General features: G+C 42.7%; 1 protein-coding gene across 1 annotated transcript; it reads left to right on the top strand.

The window, feature by feature from the left end:
* Window positions 1-771: 771 nt before the first annotated feature.
* Window positions 772-27326, top strand: LOC306913262 (extracellular calcium-sensing receptor-like; the record flags this gene model as incomplete). The annotated part of the gene is made up of 11 exons (XM_079489853.1): window positions 772-780; window positions 1808-1873; window positions 5568-5698; window positions 5828-6122; window positions 20912-20998; window positions 21242-21511; window positions 24703-24909; window positions 25201-25476; window positions 25887-26114; window positions 26204-26327; window positions 26413-27326. 11 exons carry the CDS (start codon window positions 772-774, stop codon window positions 27324-27326), a joined length of 2607 nt encoding a protein of 868 aa, XP_079345979.1.
* Between the last annotated feature and the right edge of the window lie 29 nt (window positions 27327-27355).

Genomic DNA, 27355 nt, shown 5'->3' on the forward strand with positions numbered 1-27355 from the left:
CATTCATTATTTCATTTGTATGAAGGTTTCAGGAAATTACCGACCAATATGTGCACGTTTACATCGATATGCCTTTCCCCCCACTGTTACGACCCTTATTTCTTTTTTTTATGATGTATTTTTTGGGCTTTTTCTGCCTTTATTGGATAGTGTACAGTATGGTGATAGGAAATGGGGAGAGAGATGGTGGGGTGACACGCGGCAAAGGTCGACGAGATGGGGAGTCGAACCCGTGGCACACCTTCAGGCTGGCTTAGCAGCCTATAGGTGCCCGGACCGCTACACTAGACGCCCGGGCCACAACCCTTATTTCTAGGGGTGTAAAGGTCGCAACATAAACAAACAGGACAAAGGACTTAAAACTTTATATCCATTTATTTACACAAAAAACAAATAAAAAGGTTACTAAAATATATGAATTGAAGATGCCTAACCTATAACAGCAAACAACTAAATAAGGACGCTCAGTCAAAACAGAATCATCAAAAATGTGTCTCTAAAGGCTTGGTTTGGGTGGGAGGACAGAGGAAATGATTCTCTGCTGCTGTTAAACAAAAGTGTTTTAAATTAAATAACCCTTAAGACTAATGTTTGCTGATGATTGCTGTACATTCCGAAAGAATGAGCAGCCATTTCTAGACATACTGTCTGAACTTTATGGTTTTTGAACTAATGAACTTGCTGTTTTAAGTCAGGTGTCATTACATTTATTTGAAGTTTCCTTCAATCATAAATCAATCATTATTTTATTTATATTTAAATAAAACTGTGATGTCCAACGTACAGTATGATGTTTTTTATTCAATTATTTAATTTGGGGAAATAAATGTAATTATAGCTGCTTTCTGCTGCACAGCAATTGCACACCGCAGCCTTTTTGTCAGCAAGGTGGTAACTAGGTGAAATTTGCCATTGACAGCCCATACATCCAAACAGAAAAGTCCTATCTGATTGTATTAAACAACATCAAACGCACCAACATTGTGTTTGTGTTTACACAATGCTTGTGTTTACACAAACACTCAAAGCTGGGCAGCCCCTCAAAAATAACTAGAGGAAGATTGACTGATTGAAATTTGTATTTCACAGTATGAAGAATGGGTACATTTCAAATGAAAGTACAGTTCAATACAAAAACCGCTAAGTTGAAGATAGAACCAGAAAAAGCACAAGACTTGTTTAAATAAGGGTCCTCCATTTTCAATTCATCAGAACATTTAATGACTTGCAAATACATACAGATAAATGAGGAACAGAGGACAGTTGATCAACTGTCTGGATCAAATATGTTTATTAATCTTTGAAGTCATGTGTATCTGATTGATTGATTGATTGCTTGATTGATTGATTGATTGATTGACACTGCAGAATTCCTCCTGAGTAGGGGTTTATTCTGTCACAGAGGTCTCAAACTCACAGACACCAAGGGCAAGGCATAGGCTTTTTTGAGCAACACTCAAAAACAGTAAACAGTTATACAACAGGGCAGACAACACACTGTGACAACCATCTAGCTCTGGTCCATAGCCCTAATGCACTTTGCTGCCATTGCATTAATGCTATGGGACTGTTGTCTTCCTTCTTCGATTGAAATGCAGACCAGCCTCTCCTCTGTTGCGTAAATATAAATAACGTTTTACCTACTAACCAATACAAAGGCGGCTTGTGTTATTAGAAAGCCTAATTTCCTTAGTGGACGCACTCTGAGCCCCCCACCTCACGTATAAAATCATCCCGGTTACATTATTGCAATGCCCTCTACACTGGGATTAGCCAGTCATCCTTGTCCCGTCTCCAACTGGTGCAGAATGCGGCGGCCAGACCCCTGACGGCACCAGGAGGAGGAGACCTGTCCTCTCTGCACTGGCTGCCGGTCCGGTATAGAATACATTCTCTAAAGCGGTTAGTCCCAATACTTGATTCTGATTGGCTGGTTTCTGATTTGAAAAGGAAGGGTTGTCCGCACACTGTGTCTCTGCTTCCAGGATTTTTTTATTTAGTACAACGTTTCAACCCTTACGGGTCTTTGTCAGGTATGAGTACAAAACATCAAGTAAGCGTATTATATACAACAGCATATGGGCGGGTCAACAAGGAACAAGCTCTATTGCAATGAGGGAAATCAAGCAAGACACCCACCGCATCTGAAAGGATGTGGCTGCAATTAGCATAAAGGGCATATAGTGGCACTAGGGCTAACTCTTTAGAACCCAAGTAGAATAGGAAAGTATAGAGGTGCAGACAAAATTAATGATAAGCTGCAAACCAGTAAAAACATTGCAAACTAGAAAAAGTGCCCTTCTGGGCACAGGTCTCCACCAGGAGGATAGGAAAGTGTGTGAGTGTGTGTGTGGCCTGTTGTAGCGCCACCATGAGGCTGATTTGAAAACTGTCAAGTGGCATTTCTTCCTCAGCCTAGTAGTGGGAATAGGCATGCACAGTTTCACCGCAATCGGATGCTGCGTTGAGGAGTTGTGGCGATTTGTACAAAACGGGCTACTCCTGAAAAATTTAGAAGCCAATCGTAGCCAATCAGGATGGATAATTGTGAGAAATCAAACAAATCACATGATCACATGACTATGGAGAGCATGTGTACCGATTTGCATGAAATTTTATAAAATCTGAAGGAGTAATATTAGAAAATGTGTTTTACATATGTCGGTCTCCTGGTGGCGCTATAAAGAGCAGATGTGAAAAATTCCAGGCAAAGGTTTTTCCTTGACCTCTAGGGAGTGTGCATACATGGTTTTACACAGATCGGTGCAGTTATAGGTAAAAACACAAATCGGCCAGTTATAGCGCCACCATGAGGCTGAGTTGAAAATATTCAAGTGGCATTTCTTCCTCGGCCTAGTGGGAATGTGCGTGCAACATTTCACGGAAATCACACGATGTGTTCATGATTTGCAGCATTTTGTTTGAAACGGAGCACTCCTGCGAACTTTGGAAGCCAATCGTAGCCAATCAGGATGGAGTCTGAAAAATCTGAAAGACCCGTTTCGTTGACTGGCTCTAGAGAGACTGGGTACCAATTTGCGTAATGTTTGGACAAAATCTGTAGGTGTACTGTCAAAACATTTGTTTTGCACAAAGTGACCTCCTGGTGGCGCTATAACAGGCCAATGTGAAAACTTTGGAGCAGAGGTTCAGCTCTGGCATCCAGGGAGTGTGTGTGCAGAGTATGGCTGCGATCAAGCCAACGGTGCCAGAGATTAGCTGTTCACAGACGGACGGACACACGGACGGACGGACACACGGACACACGGACGGACGGACACACGGACACACGGACGGACGGACGGAGTGCAAAACATACTCTCTCCCCATGTCTTCGGCCTGGTGGAGACAACAATAATACAAATACTGCCTACAAGAGGAGACCATAACACAATAGCAACAAAATAGTAAGGTACTGCAATTACAGTACAAAATAATGAGGACACAGCAACAACAAAAATGGCAAGAAGAACTGTGTACACAAAGTTAAAAGAATGAAAAAGAAAAAGAAAGAATTATCCCAGAAATGGTTTGACATCAAATTCCTCATTCAGCCCTTGAGGAGCCATAGTGTTGAGTGTATACTGGTTTCTGATTAGACCATGTAGTAAATCTCACGATAATCCACACCACACCTTCAATAACTTTATATCATTCCCAGCTGCGTTACATTGATTCCGCAGCTCTGTAGCTGAGATGGGGTTTGTAAGGCAATCAAGTGCTCCCCCACTTGATTGCCTTACAAACCCAGGCCGTGCGGGTCGGAGACTCCCGCTTTGCGTCGTCATTTTTGTCTACAAAGCCCTAAACGGGCTGGCCCCCTCCTACATCACTGACCTCCTATCAAAGCACCAGCACTCGCCCAGCAGTCTGTCATGACCCAGGCGGATATGTTGATCTGACCCCCCATTCCAAAGCACCAGCGCTCATCCAGCCCTTTAGTGCGAGGTCGCTTCTAATATTTTCTAGACATGCAAACAGACTTACACTGTCTGTAAAGATCATGAGTATTAATTAACTTAAAGCAAAGAAATATAATATAATAATATATTTCTGGTTTTGGTGCGATTATTACATAATTATTACATAGACAAAAGGTTGCATGATTTATTCATAGGATGATAATTATTCCTGGAGTTGTAAACATACAGTTTGTGAGAAGCTTTCAAAGTTGACTAAAAGTAAAACATGCAGCAATTTGCTGATTTTCATCTCGTTTTTGCATAATTTATGGCAATTATGCTAATTAGGAAAGGTTGTATGACTTCACAATGGTAACAGATGAATGTCTGGACATCACAAACATGGACTCAGACTCTTAGATCACCTTTATAAGTTACCTAGAAGCAGAGTTATTGCCATTTCCGTTTTTGACAATTTATTAGCTAATTATGCTAATTAAACATGCTAAACCCAACAGAAACATTTTTAGACATGTTTTTTTGGCATTCTGGTAACCCCAAGAATCAAGATATACCTGTCTCCAAAAAATAACATTCCAAAATCACAGGCATCAGAATCTGATTGATAGGCTCCCCTACTAATAACTTGATATCATTCCCAGCTGCGTTACATTGATTCCGCAGCTCTGTAGCTGAGATGGGGTTTGTAAGGCAATCAAGTGCTCCCCCACTTGATTGCCTTACAAACCCAGGCCGTGCGGGTCGGAGACTCCCGCTTTGCGTAGTGTCTCACTACGCCTCTCAGCCATTATAAAATACCCGGTAAGAGAGAGCCTCTTGTGACCTCTTGTGGCTTATTGCTTCATCAAAACCCTCATTTTTGTCTACAAAGCCCTAAACGGGCTGGCCCCCTCCTACATCACTGACCTCCTATCCTATCCCCCCTCCATCAGGACCTATCAGGTCAGAAGAATGCAGTCTCTTACACATTCCAAAAACCAAAAAAGAGGCTCAGGGGCGACCGCGGCTGTCGCAGCCCCTACAATTTGGAACATCATTCCCCTTGATGTTAGGACTGCTCCCTCCGTTGAGTCTTTTAAATCACAACTTAAAACCTTTTTATATTCACAAGCCTTTGAATCCCCCGCACTTTTATATTTTATATTATTTTGCTTTAATTGCCTGTTGTTTCATTGACTGTCTTATATTATATTTCTGCATTGTATTTTACTGTATTGTATTGTACTGTACTGTTTTGCTCTTTTTGATATGTTGAAGCACTTTGGTACAATGAGAGTTGTTTTTAAATGTGCTATATAAATTAATTTGATCTGATTTGATTTGATTTGACATAACAGGACTTTGATATGAAAGCATTGTTGACGTATGTTAATCCCTGCCTCTTCTTCGGCCTCTGCCTTGCTAGGGTGTTGATGTGTGTTGAAGGTGTGATCGATTATGTTATGGCATATGTTGGCTCAGGGGATGGCCTAACACTGTGTATAAAAATGAGCAACAGGACAAAGTGTGCAGAGGAGGAGAGGAGGTGCAGTCATGAACGCTTCTGTAGTTATACAACTGATTCCATATGTGTACTTGTGCTTGATGTTGTTCTCTTCATTCTCTCCTTTGTCTTCCTCACCTTCCTCTTCTTGTGAGTTACAGGCACAGTTTAAATTCAACAGAATTTACAAGGCTGGGGACTTTATTCTGGGTGGCTTGTTTGAAATCCATTCCTCCTCTGCCTTCCCTGAGCTGTCTTTCACCTCCAAGCAACAGGATCTCATTTGCTATGGGTGAGTATCACACATAAAAAAGCAAGCAAGATAACATTGTTTTAATATAGGCCTATAGCATCATAGGATTATTTGATGTAGTTCTACAAAGATAAATTGTCAACATTACTGTGGAACTGTGTCTGTTAGCTTATACATTCCCGGGTTCAGAATGGCCCAGACCATGGCTTTTGCCATTACTGAGATCAACAGAAACCCCAGCCTGCTACCCAACGTGACTCTGGGATACAGTCTCTATGATAACTGTCTCACACTTGGAGTAGCATTCCGTTCAGCTTTGTCATTGGTCAGTGGGAGAGAAGAACAATTTCAGATGAATGAGAGCTGTGTTGGCTCCCCTCCAGTGCTTGGAATAGTGGGTGACTATTCCTCAACACATTCAATTGCCATCTCTAGTGTAATAGGTTTGTACAGAGTGTCCTTGGTAAGTTTTCTTCTTTCACCATCACCATTTTAATTGGCTATTCTTTTTGGCTATTTTAGTTTATTTACAAATCTAATATAATGATAAACAGTGTAGTCTTTCTACAGCCTGATAAAGAAAACAATATTTACTTACAGAGCATGTAAGTGGAGCTGGCAGACTTTGAATGGAGCATGGGGGGCAGTAGATTGCCACATTGTATATTGTTATACAATGTAACCTTTTAACTAGTTTTCTAATACATTTGTTTTTACTTCTGTTCTGTAAAGCGACTTTGGATACCTTGAAGCGCTATATAAATCGTATATATATTATATATATTATTATTATGTTATTGCGTTGTCTTATGAAAAAGGATAATGTTTGTGTTTTTTCGTAACAAAGTATAACCTAATGATTGATTAGGGGTTAACAACACACCATGCAAGTTTTAACAAACCTTGCATGGTGTGTGTTTTTAGCCTTGTGTAGCGATGGTGATATCACTGCGTGGCAATATGCATTGCAAAGGCAGATGAAGGCTGGCTACGCAAGGCTATAGTGTGTTTTGTTGTGAGTGCTGAAGGGTTCGTATACGTGTTTGTCAAAAGATGGCATTGTGTTTCTGAACCAGCTGCCTCCTGATGGCTAAAGCTGCCTCTGTGTGTTCGCAGCACACAATGCATCAATTGCTCAAAACGCGTTGCACTGCGACGCGTTTTGAGCTTGTAGATCGGCTGTTATTATCCGTGTAATAAGCGGGATAATGTATGGCTGAGTGGTCATTGTTCACCTTCAGGCTGATTAACCACCTCCGCTGTCGCATCAGTGGTTAATCAGCCTGAAGTTGATTTATCTATAAACAATGACCACTCAGCCATACATTATCCCGCTTATTACACGGCTACTTAATACATAAATTAATAAATTGACACAAAACAAAACGACTCATATTTCCTTGCTTACGGTAATGAAAGTATTCCCATAAGTGTCGCTCTGGCCGGCGTCTGCCCAGCTGCAGCACAGTCGGAAAACAAGGAAGTGAATTGATCAAATAGAATCCATTTTCGGGTACTGCACCGTCTATTTCTCGCTGAAATGTTTTCAAAAACCTTTTTGAGAGCAATGTTTTGCTGTAAAGGCCACTGTGTGTGTGTTTACATCATGGCTGTCATGTTGGAAACAGCAGTAAATCAGCGGAGCACAGCAGGTGCTCCGAGGGTTTGTTTTGGCATCGGTGTGTTATAGAGCGGAGCAGTCATTATCCAGAAATAACAGACCGATGAATTTGGCGATTGACCAATCAGAATCAAGCATTCAACCAAGCCGTGTAATAAAGAATTATAGTACCGTATAGGTATATTACAAAATATAACTTTTGTGTGTTTTCAGGTAAGTTACTATGCCACGTGTTCCTGTCTGAGTGACCGGAATAAGTTCCCATCTTTCTTTAGAACAATCCCAAGTGATGCCTTCCAGGTGAACTTCTACAGACAAAATATCTGTTGGTATCAAGTAGTACACATCACTTTTTATTGATATTGCATATCGCCTCTCATTTCTTTGTGTATAATACTGCTGGAGCTGAAGGGTTAGGTCAGCATCAAAAGAAAATTAATGTGGGTTATAGGCAGGAGATTCACTGATTTTACACTACAGTATGTGCATAATCAAACTAAGCAGGTCTTATCCCACCATTCTTCATCCATCAGGTCCAAGCTATGCACCAAATTATGAAGCGGTTTGGGTGGACCTGGGCAGGACTGCTATTTAGTGATGATGCCTATGGCCGAAATGCTGCCCATTCATTCCAGTCTGACCTGGCCCAGTCTGGTTTTGGTTGTCTGGCGTACGTGGAGGTTCTGCCCTGGGACCACGACCCAGCTGAACTTCAGAGGATTGTCACTGTGATGAAGACATCCACAGCTCGTGTGGTCATTGTATTTGAACATGGGAGCAATATGGTTCATCTCATGGAGGAGGTTGTGGGAAAGCAATTTAACCACTTTCTAAATAAATTATAATAATAATAATAATAACTACACTGCAAAGTGTGGTTGCCGCAGTCGCTTACACAGGCCCCTCCCACTAATATTGTCAGCCAATTACAATGTCACGTTTTGTTATGGACAAAAGGGCCATTAACATTACATTTTGGACAGGTGTATTTAATACCTTTTCATACAATGTTATTGATTCTAAGCCACTGATTGCAAGCCGACGCATTTACTACGTAATGTAGACCTTTATTAATCAGGGTAAGTTCTGTGCTAAGTCTTCTTCCCCTCAAGGGAATTCATGTCTTTATAAACCTTGGTAAAACATAGATTGGTTACGTAACCAACAACAGCCAATTAGCTACTACAAACGTTATGCAAAGCTCAGCCAATCACAGCGGAAGTTAGATTACTCCGGAATAGTCTGTTTGCCCAAAGGGCAACCAGACTATAGTTATAAACAATTGTAAAACATAGATTGGTTACGTAACCAACAACAGCCAATTAGCTGCTACAACGGTATGCAAATCTCGGCCAATCACAGCGGAAGTTTGATTATTCGATTACTCCGGAGGAAAAAATAGTCTGGTTGCTCTTTGGGCAACCACACTATAATAATAATAATAATAATAATAATAATAATTATATATATATATATATATATATATATATATATATATATATATATATATATAGCCTAAATATGTATATTATTATGTATATAATCTTTCAAGAAATTAAGAAAACATTATATTTTTAAAACAAAGCAATACTGCCTCATCAAAGTTGGTACTGTGAATTTATACTGTATATTGTCAGATACTTACATGAGAGGGGGAGAGGTGGTGGAGACAGACAGACAGACAGACAGACAGACAGACAGACAGACAGACAGACAGACAGACAGACAGACAGACAGACAGACAGACAGACAGACAGACAGTTTGAGGGTCCAATGGAGTTTGTTTTGTCAGAGGCACTTTTTAATACTTTTCATTTTAATTTGTTCAATATTTTGTGAATCAACACACGGACATGAAGGGTGTTCAATAGCATTGATTTATATACCATATAGGTGGTAAAGCAGAATGTGACAGGTCTGCAATGGATGGCCAGTGATGCCTGGACAACATATCCTAAGCTCCTGACTCTAGACTTCATGCCGTACCTGGGAGGCACCCTGGGCATTGCCATCCGTCGTGGAGAGATACCAGGTCTAAAGGACTTCTTGTTAAAAATCCATCCTGACACTGACCCTGACAACAGCCATGAAAATAACATAGTGAGTCTTTTGTTTCATTTTTTAAACCCATTATGTACGGGATCCCCTTTTGTAACTATACCTTTCAGGACGGGAAACCCCTTTGGGTTAGTTGTTGCTATGTACAGTATATAGCAACATATATATTTGTTGTCATTTTGAATTAATATTTGATGAAAACGTAGCTCAGGATTCAGAAGGCCTTTTTAGAATCGGCCTCAGTCCTAAATGGGTTAAGTTGCAATTTTGTGTTCATTCACAAGCTTTGTGCTTTAGAGAATTTATGCTTTAAGTTTTCACTGTGTTTCTTCAGATGAGGCGGTTTTGGGAGAGCACATTTCAGTGTAATTTCCCCCCCCTTCCGTCAGAGTGGGTGGATGCAGTCAAGTGTCCTTTTGAAAACATTGGAGAAAGGCCGGTTTGGGGCATAAGACTATACCATCATCCGGCATAGGCCTGCAGACCTCAATATGGATTGACAGAGCTCACAACTCCCCCATTTCTCCTTGCAGATGTGACGCCGACAAGGCTGCTGTCTTGAGCATGTCAGGCTCACTGACTAAAGGCCGTAGAGCCTCCAGGGCTAACCCCAGATGGGCCTGATTGGGTCCCTAACCTGAGCCCCTCTGAGCCTCAGGGCACCCTTCAGGAAATGCTCTTCTTTTCTTTGTAACGAGGTTACTGCAGTCTGCAGGGCCTGCGCTCCCGCTCAAGTCAGCCTGCCGAACACTCGGTCAGCTGACTGTTGAAGCTCTGTTCTCAGAACCAGAATGATCCTTATTGTCGCATCACAGTTTTACAAGTAAAAAGTGGATGGCCTTCGTTTTTGTGCATAGTTCCTATCGCGTTTATGCTGCGGAGCTAAGCACACACACAGTGAGAAGGGTGCTGGCCGCCACACTGATACCACATATGGTAGAACCTGATAAATGCTGACAGCGTCGATCAAGAGTCTGTCCCACAGATCTCAGATTGGAGGGCACCTCAAAGCCCATGTGGCAGCGAAGCCCTGTGTGGAATGTGCACATGTTCCTGTTGGGGCTGGCCTGCCTGCCCACCTATATGCCTGCTGGATTGTTTCACAAGCCAATGAGTGAAGTCCAGTCTTGGAGACTATCTGCCTAAGACAGTTAGGCCCATTTAAGGCCCTGAGAAGAACACTGAGGAAGGCCCTGCTTCACCACCCTGCTTAGGAGGGTGGGAAGGGTGAAAATCAATAGACTGGATGGCTCACACTCCGATCAGGCCGTAGGGCAAAATGCAGGAATTGGTGCCGACGACACCTAAGCATTGCCATGTAGGAAGCGGCAGCACCCCTCACTGACAGGGACATTCTTGTGGCCGCTAACGGCAAGAATGCTGTCCTGTGAGAAGCCATTGCAGCCCAAGTCTCCACGGGCTTAATTGGCTCATGCCGTAAGGCAGACAGTACCACCCCCCGAGTAGGGACTGCTGGCCTATTGTGTGAGGGATGAACGGTATGAGGACCGACTGGTGACTATTGTGTCGCCCTTGTGTGGGACGGTGGCCCGCCCTGTTTCCAGATCCCTGGCCTAGCCACACGAATACCTCTGGATGAGGAGGGAGCTCACTCCGTGGCTTCGGTAACCGGTCTCCAACACACATAATTACACCCAGGTGTTTAAACGGCCATGCCGTAATACAACCTTATGGTGGTTCTGCTCACCCCTGACAGTCACATTCTGCTGTGTGAACAGACAGAATTATTCGCTGGAACAACGTCGAGCGTGTAAACTGACGCTGTCAACGATACGCCCGCGTAGTGCATGACTGTGAATGACAGATAATGCACTGGCCGCATGTTCAGAAGAGCCGGAGACACAAAGTGCACCGTGACTGCCCTCGGCCCAAAGGGGCGGAGGCACAGCCTGAGGGTGGCCCGACTCACTAGAGCAAGGGACCGAGTCCCTGCTTTGCCCTCTAACACATGCCGAGGAGCGCTGCGGACTGTGAGAGTTGACGCCTGCTAGGCCTCTTGTCGAGGTGCCGGCCTAGGTGCCCAAAGTGCTGCAGGTGCCTGGCCACATGGCCGAATGGGAGGATACGGGACTCAAAGGTTCCGTCGTCTAAGACAAGCCGGTCAGTGCGTCAGTGTGTCAGACCCGGGATCTGAGTATAAACATCCCCGGTCGAGCATGGCAAGCCAGTCGTCTTGGAGGATGGCTTGCCAGACCCTCAGCCCTTCCTTGCCAGGAGAGTGCTGTAAGCAGCACACAACCCCCCGAAGACATAGTGGAACCCACCCAGGGGTCCACCTGAATTGTCTTCCAGGACAGCCGCTGTCCCGAGAGACAGCGGGTGGGGTCTGGGGCCTTAACTGTCAGGACACCAAATCTGAGGCAGGGAAAAAAAACCTTGCGTTTTTTGGGCCCTGGGCTTGGAACGATCTACAGACCAGATTAAAATTGGCTTCCTTGATCCCCCTAGTGACTTTTAAGAGGCTTGCCTCTGGCATACTCTCCAGCCATTGCTCCTGCCTTGATGAGTAGCAATTTGCGGTGTTCTTAGTTTTATATTAGCTTAGTAGTTTCTTGATGTATTGTTCTTATTAGTCTCTTTTAGTCTGTACTTGGTTTAGTGGTTAGCTATTTAGACTCTCTCTGAGTCTCCCTGGTAGTAGGTTTTTGGTATTACGGATGTCATATGTTTGTCTTGTCATGTCCTGTATTTGTTGTTACTGGCAGAGCTGTGTAACATTTATTTGCCTCTTCTCTTGGCCAGTGCGCACTTGTAAAAGAGACTTTGGTCTCAATGTGATTTTACTGGTTAAATAAAGGTTAAATAAATAAATAAAAATGAGGGATGGGCTTACCCCGCCGAGCACATTTTAGCCATACCCCGCCGGTTGGCCTGTAACCGGACACGTAGGTCCCTGGAACTGCCAAACCTGACTGGGGTTGCACAGCCTGAGGGCAACCGAGGCAAGCTGCTCACGGCTGCTTGTGGAGGTGCACATCCTGTACACCTCCACAGCCTCCTTAGGATGCTGTAGCAAAGCACTGGCCTTTTGGCCAAACATGGCCGACGGCTCAATAGGCAGCGTCATTGGGGGAGCTTGGTCCTCCTATCGCAGCTTGGATTGGGGCCGCCACAGATGGCGCCTCATCAAAGGGCATCAATAGCATTGCCCACTGCTGCTGCCTGGGGAGCCTGGAAGCCAGTATCTGCAGCTCCTAAAGGTCCGGGCCCTTATGGTCACATAAGCGCCTCATATAAGCCGGTGCTGAAGCAGTGACAAGATAGGCCTGTGTTGACTGGCTGCGCCTAGATAGCCATAGTGCATTCTCGGGATGAGAAGGAGCTTACTTTGTGGTTTCGAACCGGTAACCGGATTATACCATGCAAGTTTACACCTATAGGTGCGTGAACGGCCTTGCCGTGATACACCGTACAGTGTACTCCACCCGACAGCCGCGGCACACTCCGCTGAGTTACCGAAATTGGCGAAACTACATCACGGACGCGTGAGCTGACACAGTCAGCGATACGCCGTATTTACAGTAGTGTGCAAAGGGCTGTGATTTCAGGGCTTGCTCCTGGCAGACTCAGCACGTCCTGTCTGTGTCACTGAACCAAGTTCCACAGACGGAACTACACCACGGTCGCGTCGACTGACACAGTCAGCCAGACGCCGTATAGTGCGCTACTAAACCTGAACGCGGAAGCTGGCTGCCACGGCAGCCATACGCTTGTGTGGTGTTTGAATGGACTGTCTGCTCTGATCCCAAGGGATTTGGTAGTTTTAACTACGAACGAGCCACGATCGAACCCCGAGAGGGACGACTCAGCGCCAGCTCTCTGAACTGCAAAGTGCAGTGGATGAATAGGGTCCAATACTCGTAAGTAGTCCTCACAGTAAACTTCCAAAAATCCATCTGTACAGACCTGTCTACACCAGACCGGGCAGGAAAAGAGGTGGAGCCATAGCCTGAGCTTGGCTCATCCAGCTCTGCCCCCCTGGGACGTTTAGTCTGTTGGGCTGAAGTGTAAACAGCTAACTTTTTGCCTCAAACAACAGGCACCCATTGCCTCCTAGCCTCAACTGGCAAGATGAAGAATTCATACAGGAAGCGGGATCTTCGTGAGCTGCTATGGCATGACCGGGGCCCCACAGGTCACCCACTGGTCATGGCCAACCTCTGTGGGCATATGTGCCCCACGCAGCCCAAGAGAAACCCCTGCTGTTTCCATTTCATTTAATACCTATATACACTATTATTTAATATATTATATTAAATAAATACACATTCAACTGTTTGGACATGCTCAAAAACGGGGAGTATAGTAATGTGCTTGAGAAGTGAGGGTCACAGTTTACACTGCTGTCTCTCAGTCACATATTGATATTCATGTGTTGTTGTTTTGTTTTTGTTTTGTTTTGTTTTGTTGCAATTTGTAACATGTTTCGTGTGGATCCCAAAAGACTAGATGACTGCCATGGCATCAGCTAATGGGGATCTTTCCGAATAACCAAATAAATAAACAACAGCCAGCAGAGCTTCTATAATCTCTCTCTATCTCTTTCTCTGGAGGAGGTCGCACCTGAACTCCACAGCTGCGCTGAGGCACAGAGTGTTTGAGTTGGAGACAACACTCTGCTCCAAACTTTTTGCATTATATAGTGCATATACGTAGGCCTATGCAGATTTCCACTGTTTGGCCCATGCTTAGAACGGGGATTTATGAGTCCACTTTCCAGGCAACAATTACCCTACGATATATCACCGTGATGTCACGGGGATGTCACCCACGGGATTCCCTGCACAGCACTGGAGACCAGACTTTGTTTGTTGTGGAATTAATGTATGCGGCTGCCCCGCTGTGTCAGCGAGACAGCCGCGGCGCACTCCGCTGAATGCGTTAGTTGGCATTCAGCTTGTCCTGTCTATGACAGAACCACCACCGTCGCGTGAGCTGACGCCCGTCAGCGCTGATAGCTTGCTCCGTGACGTCACACGGGATTCCCTGCGTGTCAGTCATCCACACTGTTAGTGTGGACTTTTTTCTTTTGCTCAATTCGGAGGGTAAGCTTGCTACGTGGCTTCCCCCGTCCGCACGGGTTCTACCACGCAGTCTACACCGGAGTGCGTGAACGTTTTTTGCCGCAATACAACCCAGGGAGCTCTCTCTCACGAGGCGAAGCAAAAAACACAGCCCTACAGGCGCGGAAGTAGCCCCAGCGACAATACGCCTATGTATACTATACAGTGTATAGAGTGCTGTGTTAAATGCTAAGCCTGGCAGGGCTGTTGTTTTGCTGCGCCAATCGCAGGTCCACTCCAGCCCACGGAATATGCAGCACGGATGCGTTAACTGACGCCACGCCAGTGATACAACCGTATAGTGCTATTATTCCGCTGCCTTTAAGGGTTACCGGGCCACTGGTCCTGTCTGTGTCCCTGCACACAGGTCGACAGACAGGCTACACCACAGGAGCGTAAACTGGCGCCCCGCCAGCAATACCCCTGTATAGTGTGTTATATGGCCGTCGGATTCCTTCATTTGTTTGTTCTACATACCTACAAACGAGCTGTGTGAAAGCAATCCCGAGAGGGGCGAACCACGCCAGCTCTCTAACCTGCATCCTGCAGTAGATTTAATCCGGCTGCCAGAACCAGTAGTTGCTTTTCAAAATGTCTAAAAAATGCAGTTACTGTTGATAACTTGCTCTGCACTTCTGTCGAGGAGACCACGTCTTGGACTGCTCGGTGGAGATCAAAAAATCAGTGTAATCACGCACACCTGGGCCTTATATACGCGTGCGTGCCAGTACAACTGGTGTGTCTTAAAGAGATATCCACGTCACGAGTGAGGTGGGGTCATTCCCCATACATATGAAATATGTTGGGTGGAGAGATAGTCTCGATACGATAGAGAACAGAGGACAGTTGATCAACTGTCTGGATCAAATATGTTTATTAATCTTTGAAGTCATGTGTATCTGATTGATTGATTGATTGATTGATTGATTGATTGACACTGCAGAATTCCTCCTGAGTGAGTAGGGGTTTATTCTGTCACAGAGGTCTCAAACTCACAGACACCAAGGGCAAGGCATAGGAGTTTTTGAGCAACACTCAAAAACAGTAAACAGTTATACAACAGGGCAGACAACACACTGTGACAACCATCTAGCTCTGGTCCATAGCCCTAATGCACTTTGCTGCCATTGCATTAATGCTATGGGACTGTTGTCTTCCTTCTTCGCATGAAATGCAGACCAGCCTCTCCTCTGTTGCGGAAATATAAAGAACGTTTTACCTACTAACCAATACAAAGGCGGCTTGTGTTATTAGAAAGCCTACTTTCCTTAGTGGACGCACTCTGAGCCCCCCACCTCACGTATAAAATCATCCCGGTTACATTATTGCAATGCCCTCTACACTGGGATTAGCCAGTCATCCTTGTCCCGTCTCCAACTGGTGCAGAATGCGGCGGCCAGACCCCTGACAGCACCAGGAGGAGGAGACCTGTCCTCTCTGCACTGGCTGCCGGTCCGGTATAGAATACATTCGCTAAAGCGGTTAGTCCCAATACTTGATTCTGATTGGCTGGTTTCTGATTAGAAAAGGAAGGGTTGTCCGCACACTGTGTCTCTGCTTCCAGGATTTTTTTATTTAGTACAACGTTTCGACCCTTACGGGTCTTTGTCAGGTATGAGTACAAAACATCAAGTAAGCGTATTATATACAACAGCATATGGGCAGGTCAACAAGGAACAAGCTCTATTGCAATGAGGGAAATCAAGCAAGACACACCCACCGCATCTGAAAGGATGTGGCTGCAATTAGCATAAAGGGCATATAGTGGCACTAGGGCTAACTCTTTAGAACCCAAGTAGAATAGGAAAGTATAGAGGTGCAGACAAAATGAATGATAAGCTGCAAACCAGTAAAAACATTGCAAATAATACAAATACTGCCTACAAGAGGAGACCATAACACAATAGCAACAAAATAGTAAGGTAATGCAATTACAGTACAAAATAATGAGGACACAGCGACAACAAAAATGGCAAGAAGAACTGTGTACACAAAGTTAAAAGAATGAAAAAGAAAAAGAAAGAATTATCCCAGAAATGGTTTGACATCAAATTCCTCATTGTATACTGGTTTCTGATTAGACCATGTAGTAAATCTCACAATAATCCACACCACACCTTCAATAACTTTATATCATTCCCAGCTGCGTTACATTGATTCCACAGCTCTGTAGCTGAGATGGGGTTTGTAAGGCAATCAAGTGCTCCCCCACTTGATTGCCTTACAAACCCAGGCCGTGCGGGTCGGAGACTCCCGCTTTGCGTCGTCATTTTTGTCTACAAAGCCCTAAACGGGCTGGCCCCCTCCTACATCACTGACCTCCTATCAAAGCACCAGCACTCGCCCAGCAGTCTGTCATGACCCAGGCGGATATGTTGATCTGACCCCCCATTCCAAAGCACCAGCGCTCATCCAGCCCTTTAGTGCGAGGTCGCTTCTAATATTTTCTAGACATGCAAACAGACTTACACTGTCTGTAAAGATCATGAGTATTAATTAACTTAAAGCAAAGAAATATAATATAATAATATATTTCTGGTTTTGGTGCGATTATTACATAATTATTACATAGACAAAAGGTTGCATGATTTATTCATAGGATGATAATTATTCCTGGAGTTGTAAACATACAGTTTGTGAGAAGCTTTCAAAGTTGACTAAAAGTAAAACATGCATTAATTTGCTGATTTTCATCTCGTTTTTGCATAATTGATGGCAATTATGCTAATTAGGAAAGGTTGTATGACTTCACAATGGTAACAGATGAATTTCTGGACATCACAAACATGGACTCAGACTCTTAGATCACCTTTATAAGTTAACTAGAAGCAGAGTTATTGCCATTTCCGTTTTTGACAATTTATTAGCTAATTATGCTATATAATTAAACATGCTAAACCCAACAGAAACATTTTTAGACATGTTTTTTTGGCATTCTGGTAACCCCAAGAATCAAGATATACCTGTCTCCCAAAAATAACATTCCAAAATCACAGGTATCAGAATCTGATTGATAGGCTCCCCTACTAATAACTTGATATCATTCCCAGCTGCGTTACATTGATTCCGCAGCTCTGTAGCTGAGATGGGGTTTGTAAGGCAATCAAGTGCTCCCCCACTTGATTGCCTTACAAACCCAGGCCGTGCGGGTCGGAGACTCCCGCTTTGCGTAGTGTCTCACTACGCCTCTCAGCCATTATAAAATACCCGGTAAGAGAGAGCCTCTTGTGACCTCTTGTGGCTTATTGCTTCATCAAAACCCTCATTTTTGTCTACAAAGCCCTAAACGGGCTGGCCCCCTCCTACATCACTGACCTCCTATCCTATCCCCCCTCCATCAGGACCTATCAGGTCAGAAGAATGCAGTCTCTTACACATTCCAAAAACCAAAAAAGAGGCTCAGGGGCGACCGCGGCTGTCGCAGCCCCTACAATTTGGAACATCATTCCCCTTGATGTTAGGACTGCTCCCTCCGTTGAGTCTTTTAAATCACAACTTAAAACCTTTTTATATTCACAAGCCTTTGAATCCCCCGCACTTTTATATTTTATATTATTTTGCTTTAATTGCCTGTTGTTTCATTGACTGTCTTATATTATATTTCTGCATTGTATTTTACTGTATTGTATTGTACTGTACTGTATTGCTCTTTTTGATATGTTGAAGCACTTTGGTACAATGAGAGTTGTTTTTAAATGTGCTATATAAATTAATTTGATCTGATTTGATTTGATTTGATTTGATTTGACATAACAGGACTTTGATATGAAAGCATTGTTGACGTATGTTAAGCCCTGCCTCTTCTTCATCCTCTGCCTTGCTAGGGTGTTGATGTGTGTTGAAGGTGTGATCGATTATGTTATGGCATAAGTTGGCTCAGGGGATGGCCTAACACTGTGTATAAAAATTAGCAACAGGACAAAGTGTGCAGAGGAGGAGAGGAGGTGCAGTCATGAACGCTTCTGTAGTTTTACAACTGATTCATGTGTACTTGTGCTTGATGTTGTTCTCTTCATTCTCTCCTTTGTCTTCCTCACCTTCCTCTTCTTGTGAGTTACAGGCACAGTTTAAATTCAACAGAATTGACAAGGCTGGGGACTTTATTCTGGGTGGCTTGTTTGAAATCCATTCCTCCTCTGCCTTCCCTGAGCTGTCTTTCACCTCCAAGCAACAGGATCTCATTTGCTATGGGTGAGTATCACACATAAAAAAGCAAGCAAGAGAACATTGTTTTAATATAGGCCTATAGCATCATAGGATTATTTGATGTAGTTCTACAAAGATAAATTGTCAAGGTTACTGTGGAACTTTGTCTGTTAGATTTGACATTCCCGGGTTCAGAATGGCCCAGACCATGGCTTTTGCCATTACTGAGATCAACAGAAACCCCAGCCTGATACCCAACGTGACTCTGGGATACAGTCTCTATGATCACTGTCTCACACTTGGAGTATCATTCCGTTCAGCTTTGTCATTGGTCAGTGGGAGAGAAGAACAATTTCAACTGAATGAGAGCTGTGTTGGCTCCCCTCCAGTGATTGGAATAGTGGGTGACTCTTCCTCAACACATTCAATTGCCATCTCTAGTGTATTAGGTTTGTACAGAGTGTCCTTGGTAAGTTTTCTTCTTTCACCATCACCATTTTAATTGGCTATACTTTTTGGCTATTTTAGTTCATTTACAAATCTAATATAATGATAAACAGTGTAGTCTTTCTACAGCCTGATAAAGAAAACAATATTTACTTGTTACAGAGCATGTACAGTAAGTGGAGCTGGCAGACTTTGAATGCATGGGGGGCAGTAGATTGCCACATTGTATATTGTTATACAATGTAAACTTTTAACCTTTTAACTAGTTTTCTAATACATTTGTTTTTACTTCTGTTCTGTAAAGCGACTTAGGATACCTTGAAGCGCTATATAAATCGTATATATTATTATTATTATTGTTATGTTATTGCGTTGTCTTATGAAAAAGGATAATGTTTGTGTTTTTTCGTAACAAAGTATAACCTAGTGATTGATTAGGGGTTAACAACACACCATGCAAGTTTTAACAAACCTTGCATGGTGTGTGTTTTTAGCCTTGTGTAGCGATGGTGATATCACTGCGTGGCAATATGCATTGCAAAGGCAGATGAAGGCTGGCTACGCAAGGCTATAGTGTGTTTTGTTGTGAGTGCTGAAGGGTTCGTATACGTGTTTGTCAAAAGATGGCATTGTGTTTCTGAACCAGCTGCCTCCTGATGGCTAAAGCTGCCTCTGTGTGTTCGCAGCACACAATGCAGTCCCTTCTTTTTCCCTTTTTTCTTTTTTTTTTTGTGATTGAAAATGTGAACCGAGCGGAGGGAAATCAAGCTGAGTGGTGGTGAGCGATGTTGAGCATTTTAGCGTGGGATTGAGCAGGGAAAGTGAGTGTAGAGTTTCACCCTGCTCTGTTCCACTAACGTGCTCTGCTTGTTAGGGGGAAATTATGTAAGGCATACATGGGCAACTGGCGGCCCGGGGGCCACATGCGGCCCCCATCTTCACTTAATGTGGCCCTAATATTGGAATACTGATAAAGTGTACTGTTATAATTCCAATCATGCAAACATGACCGGCTTTAATTACTTTAGTCTAACATATATTTCAGGATTCCAATTCCAAAATAGCAAAAAAAATATTCAGGATTTAAATTAAACTATAGCAAAAATAGCTGATCTACAAGCTCAAAACACGTTGCACTGCGACTCGTTTTGAGCTTGCAGATCGGCTGTTTTTGCTACGACCGTAATATGTAATGTGACCCTCTGGAGTGACTGTATAAATATAGTGGCCCTCTCCATCTTCAAAGTTGCCCACCTCTGATGTAAGGGATAATGTATGGCTGAGTGGTCATTGTTTATAGATAAATCACCTTCAGGCTGATTAACCACTGACGCGACAGGTGGTTAATCAGCCTGAAGGAAGGTGATTTATCTATAAACAATGACCACTCAACCATACATTATCCCGCTTATTACACGGCTACTTAATACATACATTAATAAATTGACCCAAAACAAAACAAAACGACTCATATTTCCTTGCTTACGGTAATGAAAGTATTCCCATAAGTGTCGCGCTGGCAGGCGTCTGCCCAGCTGCAGTCGGAAAACAAGGAAGTGAATTGATCAAATATAATCCATTTTCGGGTACTGCACCGTCTATTTGTTTTCAAAAACCTTTTTGAGAGCAATGTTTTGCTGTAAAGGACACTGTGTGTGTGTTTACATCATGGCTGTCATGTTGGAAACAGCAGTAAATCAGCGGAACACAGCAGGTGCTCCGAGGGTTTGTTTTGGCATCGGTGTGTTATAGAGCGGAGCAGTCATTATCCAGAAATAACAGACCGATGAATTTGGTGATTGACCAATCAGAATCAAGCATTCAACCAAGCCGTGTAATAAAGAATTATAGTACCGTATAGGTATATTACAGAATATATCTTTTGTGTATTTTCAGGTAAGTTACTATTCCACGTGCTCCTGTCTGAGTGACCGGAATAAGTTCCCATCTTTCTTTAGAACAATCCCAAGTGATGCCTTCCAGGTGAACTTCTACAGACAAAACATCTGTTGGTATCAAGTAGTACACATCACTTCCCTTTATTGATATTGCATATCGCCTCTCATTTCTTTGTTTATAATACTGCTGGAGCTGAAGGGTTAGGTTTAGGGTCAGCATCAAAAGAAAATGAATGTGGGTTATACGCAGGAGATTCACTGATTTTACACTACAGTATGTGCATAATCAAACTAAGCAGGTCTTATCCCACCATTCTTCATCCATCAGGTCCAAGCTATGCTCCAAATTATGAAGCGTTTTGGGTGGACCTGGGCAGGACTGCTATTTCGTAATGATGCCTATGGCCGAAATGCTGCCCAGTCATTCCAGTCTGACCTGGCCCAGTCTGGTTTTGGTTGTCTGGCGTACGTGGAGGTTCTGCCCTGGGACCACGACCCAGCTGAACTTCAGAGGATTGTCACTGTGATGAAGACATCCACAGCTCGTGTGGTCATTGCATTTGAACATGGGAGCAATATGGTTCATCTCATGAAGGAGGTTGTGGGGAAAGCAATTTAACCACTTTCTAAATAAATTAAAATAATAATAATAATAACTAGAAAGGTCGCAAATTTTGAAAAATTGAAAAGTGTGGTTGCCGCAGTCGTTTACATAGGCCCCTCCCACTAATATTGTCAGCCAATTACAACGTTACGTTTTGTTATGGACAAAAGGGCCATTAAAATTATATTTTGGACAGGTGTATTTAATACCTTTTCATACAATGTTATTGATTCTAAGCCACTGATTGCATTGTACGGTGTAGTCCTACAGGAGTCACCAATAACAACTCCAAGCCGACGCATTTACCACGTAATGTAGACCTTTATTAATCCCACAGGGTAAATTCTGTGCTAAGTCTTCTGCCCCTCAAGGGAATTCATGTCTTTATAAACGATGGCAAAACATAGATTGGTTACGTAACCAACAACAGCCAATTAGCTACTACAAACGTTATGCAAAGCTCGGCCAATCACAGCGGAAGTTAGATTACTCCGGAATAGTCTGTTTGCCCAAAGGGCAACCAGACTATAGTTATAAACAATTGTAAAACATAGAATGGTTACGTAACCAACAACAGCCAATTAGCTGCTACAACGGTATGCAAATCTCGGCCAATCACAGCGGAAGTTTGATTATTCGATTACTCCGGAGGTAAAAATAAGTGTCACAATAACAATAGTCTGGTTGCTCTTTGGGCAACCACACTAATAATAATAATAATAATAATAATAATAATAATAACTAGAACTGCACTCTGTCGAGTGCCTACTTGCTTGTTGCACACAAGTAGGCCAGTGCGCAAGCAGAGTGTGCAAGTGCTGTAGACCGCTACAAACTTTCAAATCTTAGTCTCACATATTGAATTATTAGATTTAGCTATTTGTTACGTACCTTCGTAACAAATACGTACCTTGTTTTATCAATTTGACATTTGGTTTCATTTTCCCAAGGATTATTTGATGTTGATCCTAATGATGGTGTTTCAGTTACATCTGCAGGTTTACTTTTGTAAAGTATATCCTCTTGAGGGTTAGTTATAAAGGCTTCCCACATATCCGAATCCGAGGTCTTCCATTCCTTTTCCCAATTATCCTTGAATGTAACATTTTCATACAGTGGATTATTCTTTTTCAACCAAGTCAATGCAGTTAGAATTCGTTCGGGTCTGATATATTGATACATGTAACGTCCCTTGTAGATTAATTTTCTTTTCAATTTCAAAGAAAGTATATGTGTTACAAGGTAATGGTGGAAGTAATGTACAAATTGGAGTAAGATTACTAGGGATAATTTACAGGGTAATTTACCTGTTTAATGGATTAATGGATTTTACAAATCCATTAATTCTCCTCTGTTCTTTTTCTTCTGTATTTCCGATCAAATACCAATCTTGTTAGGTCGTTCCTCTCTTTAACTGATTCAGAGTATTTCATCTCATTAAATATCAGCACACTGTCTATATAGAAGTCTGTGACAACATGTACAAATGTAAATAGGTCCTTGTTGTACTGTATTTTGGAATCTTTCAATAGTTTAAAAAATTTGAATCTTGCAGTTCGAAATTATGTCTTTCATTTCCGTTGATCTCTTCTAGTTTTTCTCTTCGCATGTCCTGGAGTTTGTTGTTACGCATAACCAATCGTTCTTTTCGTCTTTCAGCTGTTTATTTTTTTCGGATATTTTGAAGTTGTGTGTTTCTATTAACCTTTTTTGGAATTTCAAGTGGAATTATAATCTTTTTCCTTTTAAGGTATGAATTCCGTCTTTTTGAAAGCCGTTCCTGTCGTCGTCCATCGGTTTCATTTATTCGTTTTGCTCTTTCTTTCTATCCTCTCTTTTTTATTACCATATCCTTGAGTTGATTGTTACGTAAAGCTAATCCTTCCTTTCGTCTTTCATCTGATTTTACTTTTCTAATATTTTTAAGTCGTGGCTTTCCTTGTACATTGGTTTCATTTCTTAGTTTTTCCTTAGGTATTTGGTTGTCCTTATGGTTTTGGTTTTTCTTGCTACCCACTCTTCGATCACACAGTTCTAGTTTATGAGTTTCATTTTCATTGATATCACCAAGTTTTTGTTTTTCTATATTCTTGGGATTTTTGTTACGCATAACCAACCGTTCCTTTCGTCTTTCATCTGTTTCTTTTCTGCGGATATTTCGAAGTCGTCTGTTTCTCTTAACCTTTAATTTCTTTATCCGTATATTGTTAAGTTGATTGTTACGTATAACCAATTGTTCCTTCCGTCTTTCATCCATTTCTTCTTTTTGGATATTTCTAAGTTGTCTCATATCCTTTTTAACGTATGAACCTTTGGTTTGATGGAAGACTAGGGTTCTCTCAGTAATATTGTGTTAGGATTCTCACTTCTCCGTCAACTTTGGTTTTATGGAATATATCTCTATAGTCTATACAATTTCTCAGGTCTTCCCGGTCTTCGTCGTTTCGTTTAGCCAAACTGTCCAAACTGATCTCTTTGCAGCTATATCTATCCAAGTACCTTCTTGAAATACCATTAACTTATTACTTATGTTGAGAAATAATGATAGTAATTACTTATTAGTTTGTTCGACGTCACACTGGAACACGTCATCGTTACGTCACCGTCAACTATACCCTGGCATTGGTACATATATCACGTCATATGCTCACATGTCCATATATGTGTACATGTCTATATGTATGTATATGTAGTTTTCTGAGTGGTTGGTGGTATAATGTGATCGGCTCCGTGGTTTGATGCGTATGTACTTGACACTGAAACGTATCATCATTACGTCACCATCGTCAACCAATTATACCCTGGCATTGGTACATAATCTTCATCACGATTCACGGAAAACATACCCACACGGTCAGCTTCCGTATATCCGTATACTGCCTCATCAAAGTTGGTACTGTGAATTTATACTGTATATTGTCAGATACTTACATGAGAGGGGGAGAGGTGGTGGAGACAGACAGACAGACAGACAGACAGACAGACAGACAGACAGACAGACAGACAGACAGACAGACAGACAGACAGACAGACAGACAGACAGACAGACAGTTTGAGGGTCCAATGGAGTTAGCTGGTTTTGTCAGAGGCACTTTTTAATACTTTTCATTTTAATTCGTTCAATATTTTGTGAATCAACACAGACATGAAGGGTGTTCAATAGCATTGATTTATATACCGTATAGGTGGTAAAGCAGAATGTGACAGGTCTGCAATGGATGGCCAGTGAGGCCTGGACAATATATCCTAAGCTCCTGACTCTAGACTTCATGCCGTACCTGGGAGGCACCCTGGGCATTGCCATCCGTCGTGGAGAGATACCAGGTCTAAAGGACTTCTTGTTAAAAATCCATCCCAACAATGGCCATGACAACAGCCTTGGCAATACCATAGTGAGTCTTTCATTTCATTTTTTAAACCCATTATGTACGTGATCCCCTTTTGTAACTATACCTTTCAGGACGGAAAACCCCTTTGGGTTAGTTGTTGCTATGTACAGTATATAGCAACATATATTTGTTGTCATTTTGAATTAATATTTGATGAAAACGTAGTTCAGGATTTAGAAGGCCTTTTTAGAATCGGCCTCATTCCTAAATGGGTTAAGTTGCAATTTTGTGTTCATTCACAAGCTTTGTGCTTTAGATAATTATGCTTTTTATGTTTTCACTGTGTTTCTTCAGATGAGGCGGTTTTGGGAGCGCACATTTCAGTGTAATTTCCCCCCCCTTCCGTCAGAGTGGGTGGATGCTGGTGGAAGGGTGTGTACAGGACAAGAGGACCTAGCAACAGCAGAAACTGCACTTTTGGATGTATCTGACCTCAGGCCAGAGTACAATGTGTACAAGGCTGTGTATGCTCTGGCCCATGCCATCCATGACATGTTGCATTGTGTGCCAGGAAAAGGGCCTTTTATTGGGCACAGCTGTGCCGGTTTGCGGACAATACAGCCATGGCAGGTGTACTGTCACTCATTTCACAGGTTACATATGTTTCTAGTTGGGTTCAAATTGGCTGGTGTCTGGGCCAATCTGACTATACAATTTGGATCAGTTCATAACAGCAAAAGGCCAAAGGGTGTACACAAAAGATTACTAAAGACACTTGTCATGATGGGGTGGAATAATTATGAGCATGCAGTAGTCATTAAATTGTTAGTTTTAGTTGTTTATTCCACACAGTGGACAGTTGTGATTATTACCCTTAAACCTGATATGCAGTGGTGTCTGAATCATTTCAAGTACAAATTGTACATCAAAATCTATTTCCCTTGTCTATGTACATTGTACAAGTAATATTTTGAGCAGCTGCTCAAAACACACTTTTATAGTCACTTGCTCTTCATAATTCTGCTCATCACCATGTCTAGCTTGTATATTACCTGGAAAGGATAAACTTCTCTACACCATTTGGTGATCATGTATCGTTTGATGAGAATGGTGATGCTTTACCAATCTATGATGTCATGAACTGGGTGTGGCTCCCTGACGGAAGTACAAAAGTTCACAATGTAGGCGTGGTCAAGAAGTTAGTCTCTGCAGGTGAAGAACTCATCCTGGATGAAGACAGAATCTTCTGGAACTTTGAATCTAAAAAGGTCACTTCAGCTTTCTATACCTAATGCTGAGCTAGTGTGAATGTAATTCAGTTTGTACAAAAATATATCATTCTTAATTTTCTCTGTAGCCACCTCGGTCAGTGTGCAGTGAGAGCTGTTCCCCCGGAACCCGTGTGGCCAGAAGGAAAGGGGAACCTCTCTGCTGCTTTGACTGCATTGCTTGTTCTGAGGGAGAGATCAGCAATGAGACTGGTTGGTTTACACCATGTAGTAATGTACAGTATCTTTAGGACAATACTGTACTTGTCTGTCCCTTTAACCTTGTCATCTTTGTTAGACTCTACAGAGTGTACCAGTTGTCCAGAGGACTTCTGGTCCAGTCCCCAGCGTGACCACTGTGTTCCTAAGAGCCTGGAGTTCCTCTCCTACCATGAGGCTCTTGGTATCACCTTGACGATCATCTCATTGCTGGGCACACTTATCTGTGCCATTGTACTGGGAATCTTCATCTATCATCGAAGCACACCCATGGTGCGCGCCAATAACTCTGAACTTAGCTTCCTTCTCTTGTTTTCACTCATACTTTGTTTTTTGTGCTCACTTCTGTTCATTGGCCGTCCCAGTCTCTGGACTTGTCAGCTGAGGCATGCAGCATTTGGGATCAGCTTTGTGCTGTGTGTCTCGTGTATCCTGGTAAAGACTATGGTGGTTTTAGCTGTATTCAAGGCCTCCAAGCCTGGGGCTATAGACATTATGAAGTGGTTTGGTGCTATGCAGCAGAGAGGAACAGTTCTGGCTCTTACTTCCATCCAGGCAGCAATCTGCATAGCCTGGCTTGTGTCTGCCTCACCAGCTCCTCATAAAAACACACAATACCACAGTGATAAGATAGTCTATGAGTGTGATGTGGGATCAACAGTTGGATTTGCAGTGTTATTAGGTTATATTGGTTTACTTGCACTCCTGAGCTTCCTCCTAGCATTCATGGCAAGGAATCTTCCAGACAACTTCAATGAAGCCAAGTTAATCACCTTCAGCATGTTGATCTTCTGTGCCGTGTGGATAGCCTTCATCCCAGCATATATCAGCTCTCCAGGCAAATATGCAGATGTAGTGGAGGTTTTTGCTATTTTAGCATCTAGCTTTGGAATTTTGGTGTCACTGTTTGGACCAAAGTGTTATATAATGCTTTTGAAACCTGAGAGAAACACTAAGAAGTCCATCATGGGTCGACGTGACACCAAGACGTAGAAGCACAAATTCAATGAATTTTCACTTTT

This window comes from Electrona antarctica (genome assembly GCF_951216825.1).
Source record: "Electrona antarctica genome assembly, chromosome: 20".
Taxonomy (NCBI): Eukaryota; Metazoa; Chordata; class Actinopteri; order Myctophiformes; family Myctophidae; genus Electrona; species Electrona antarctica.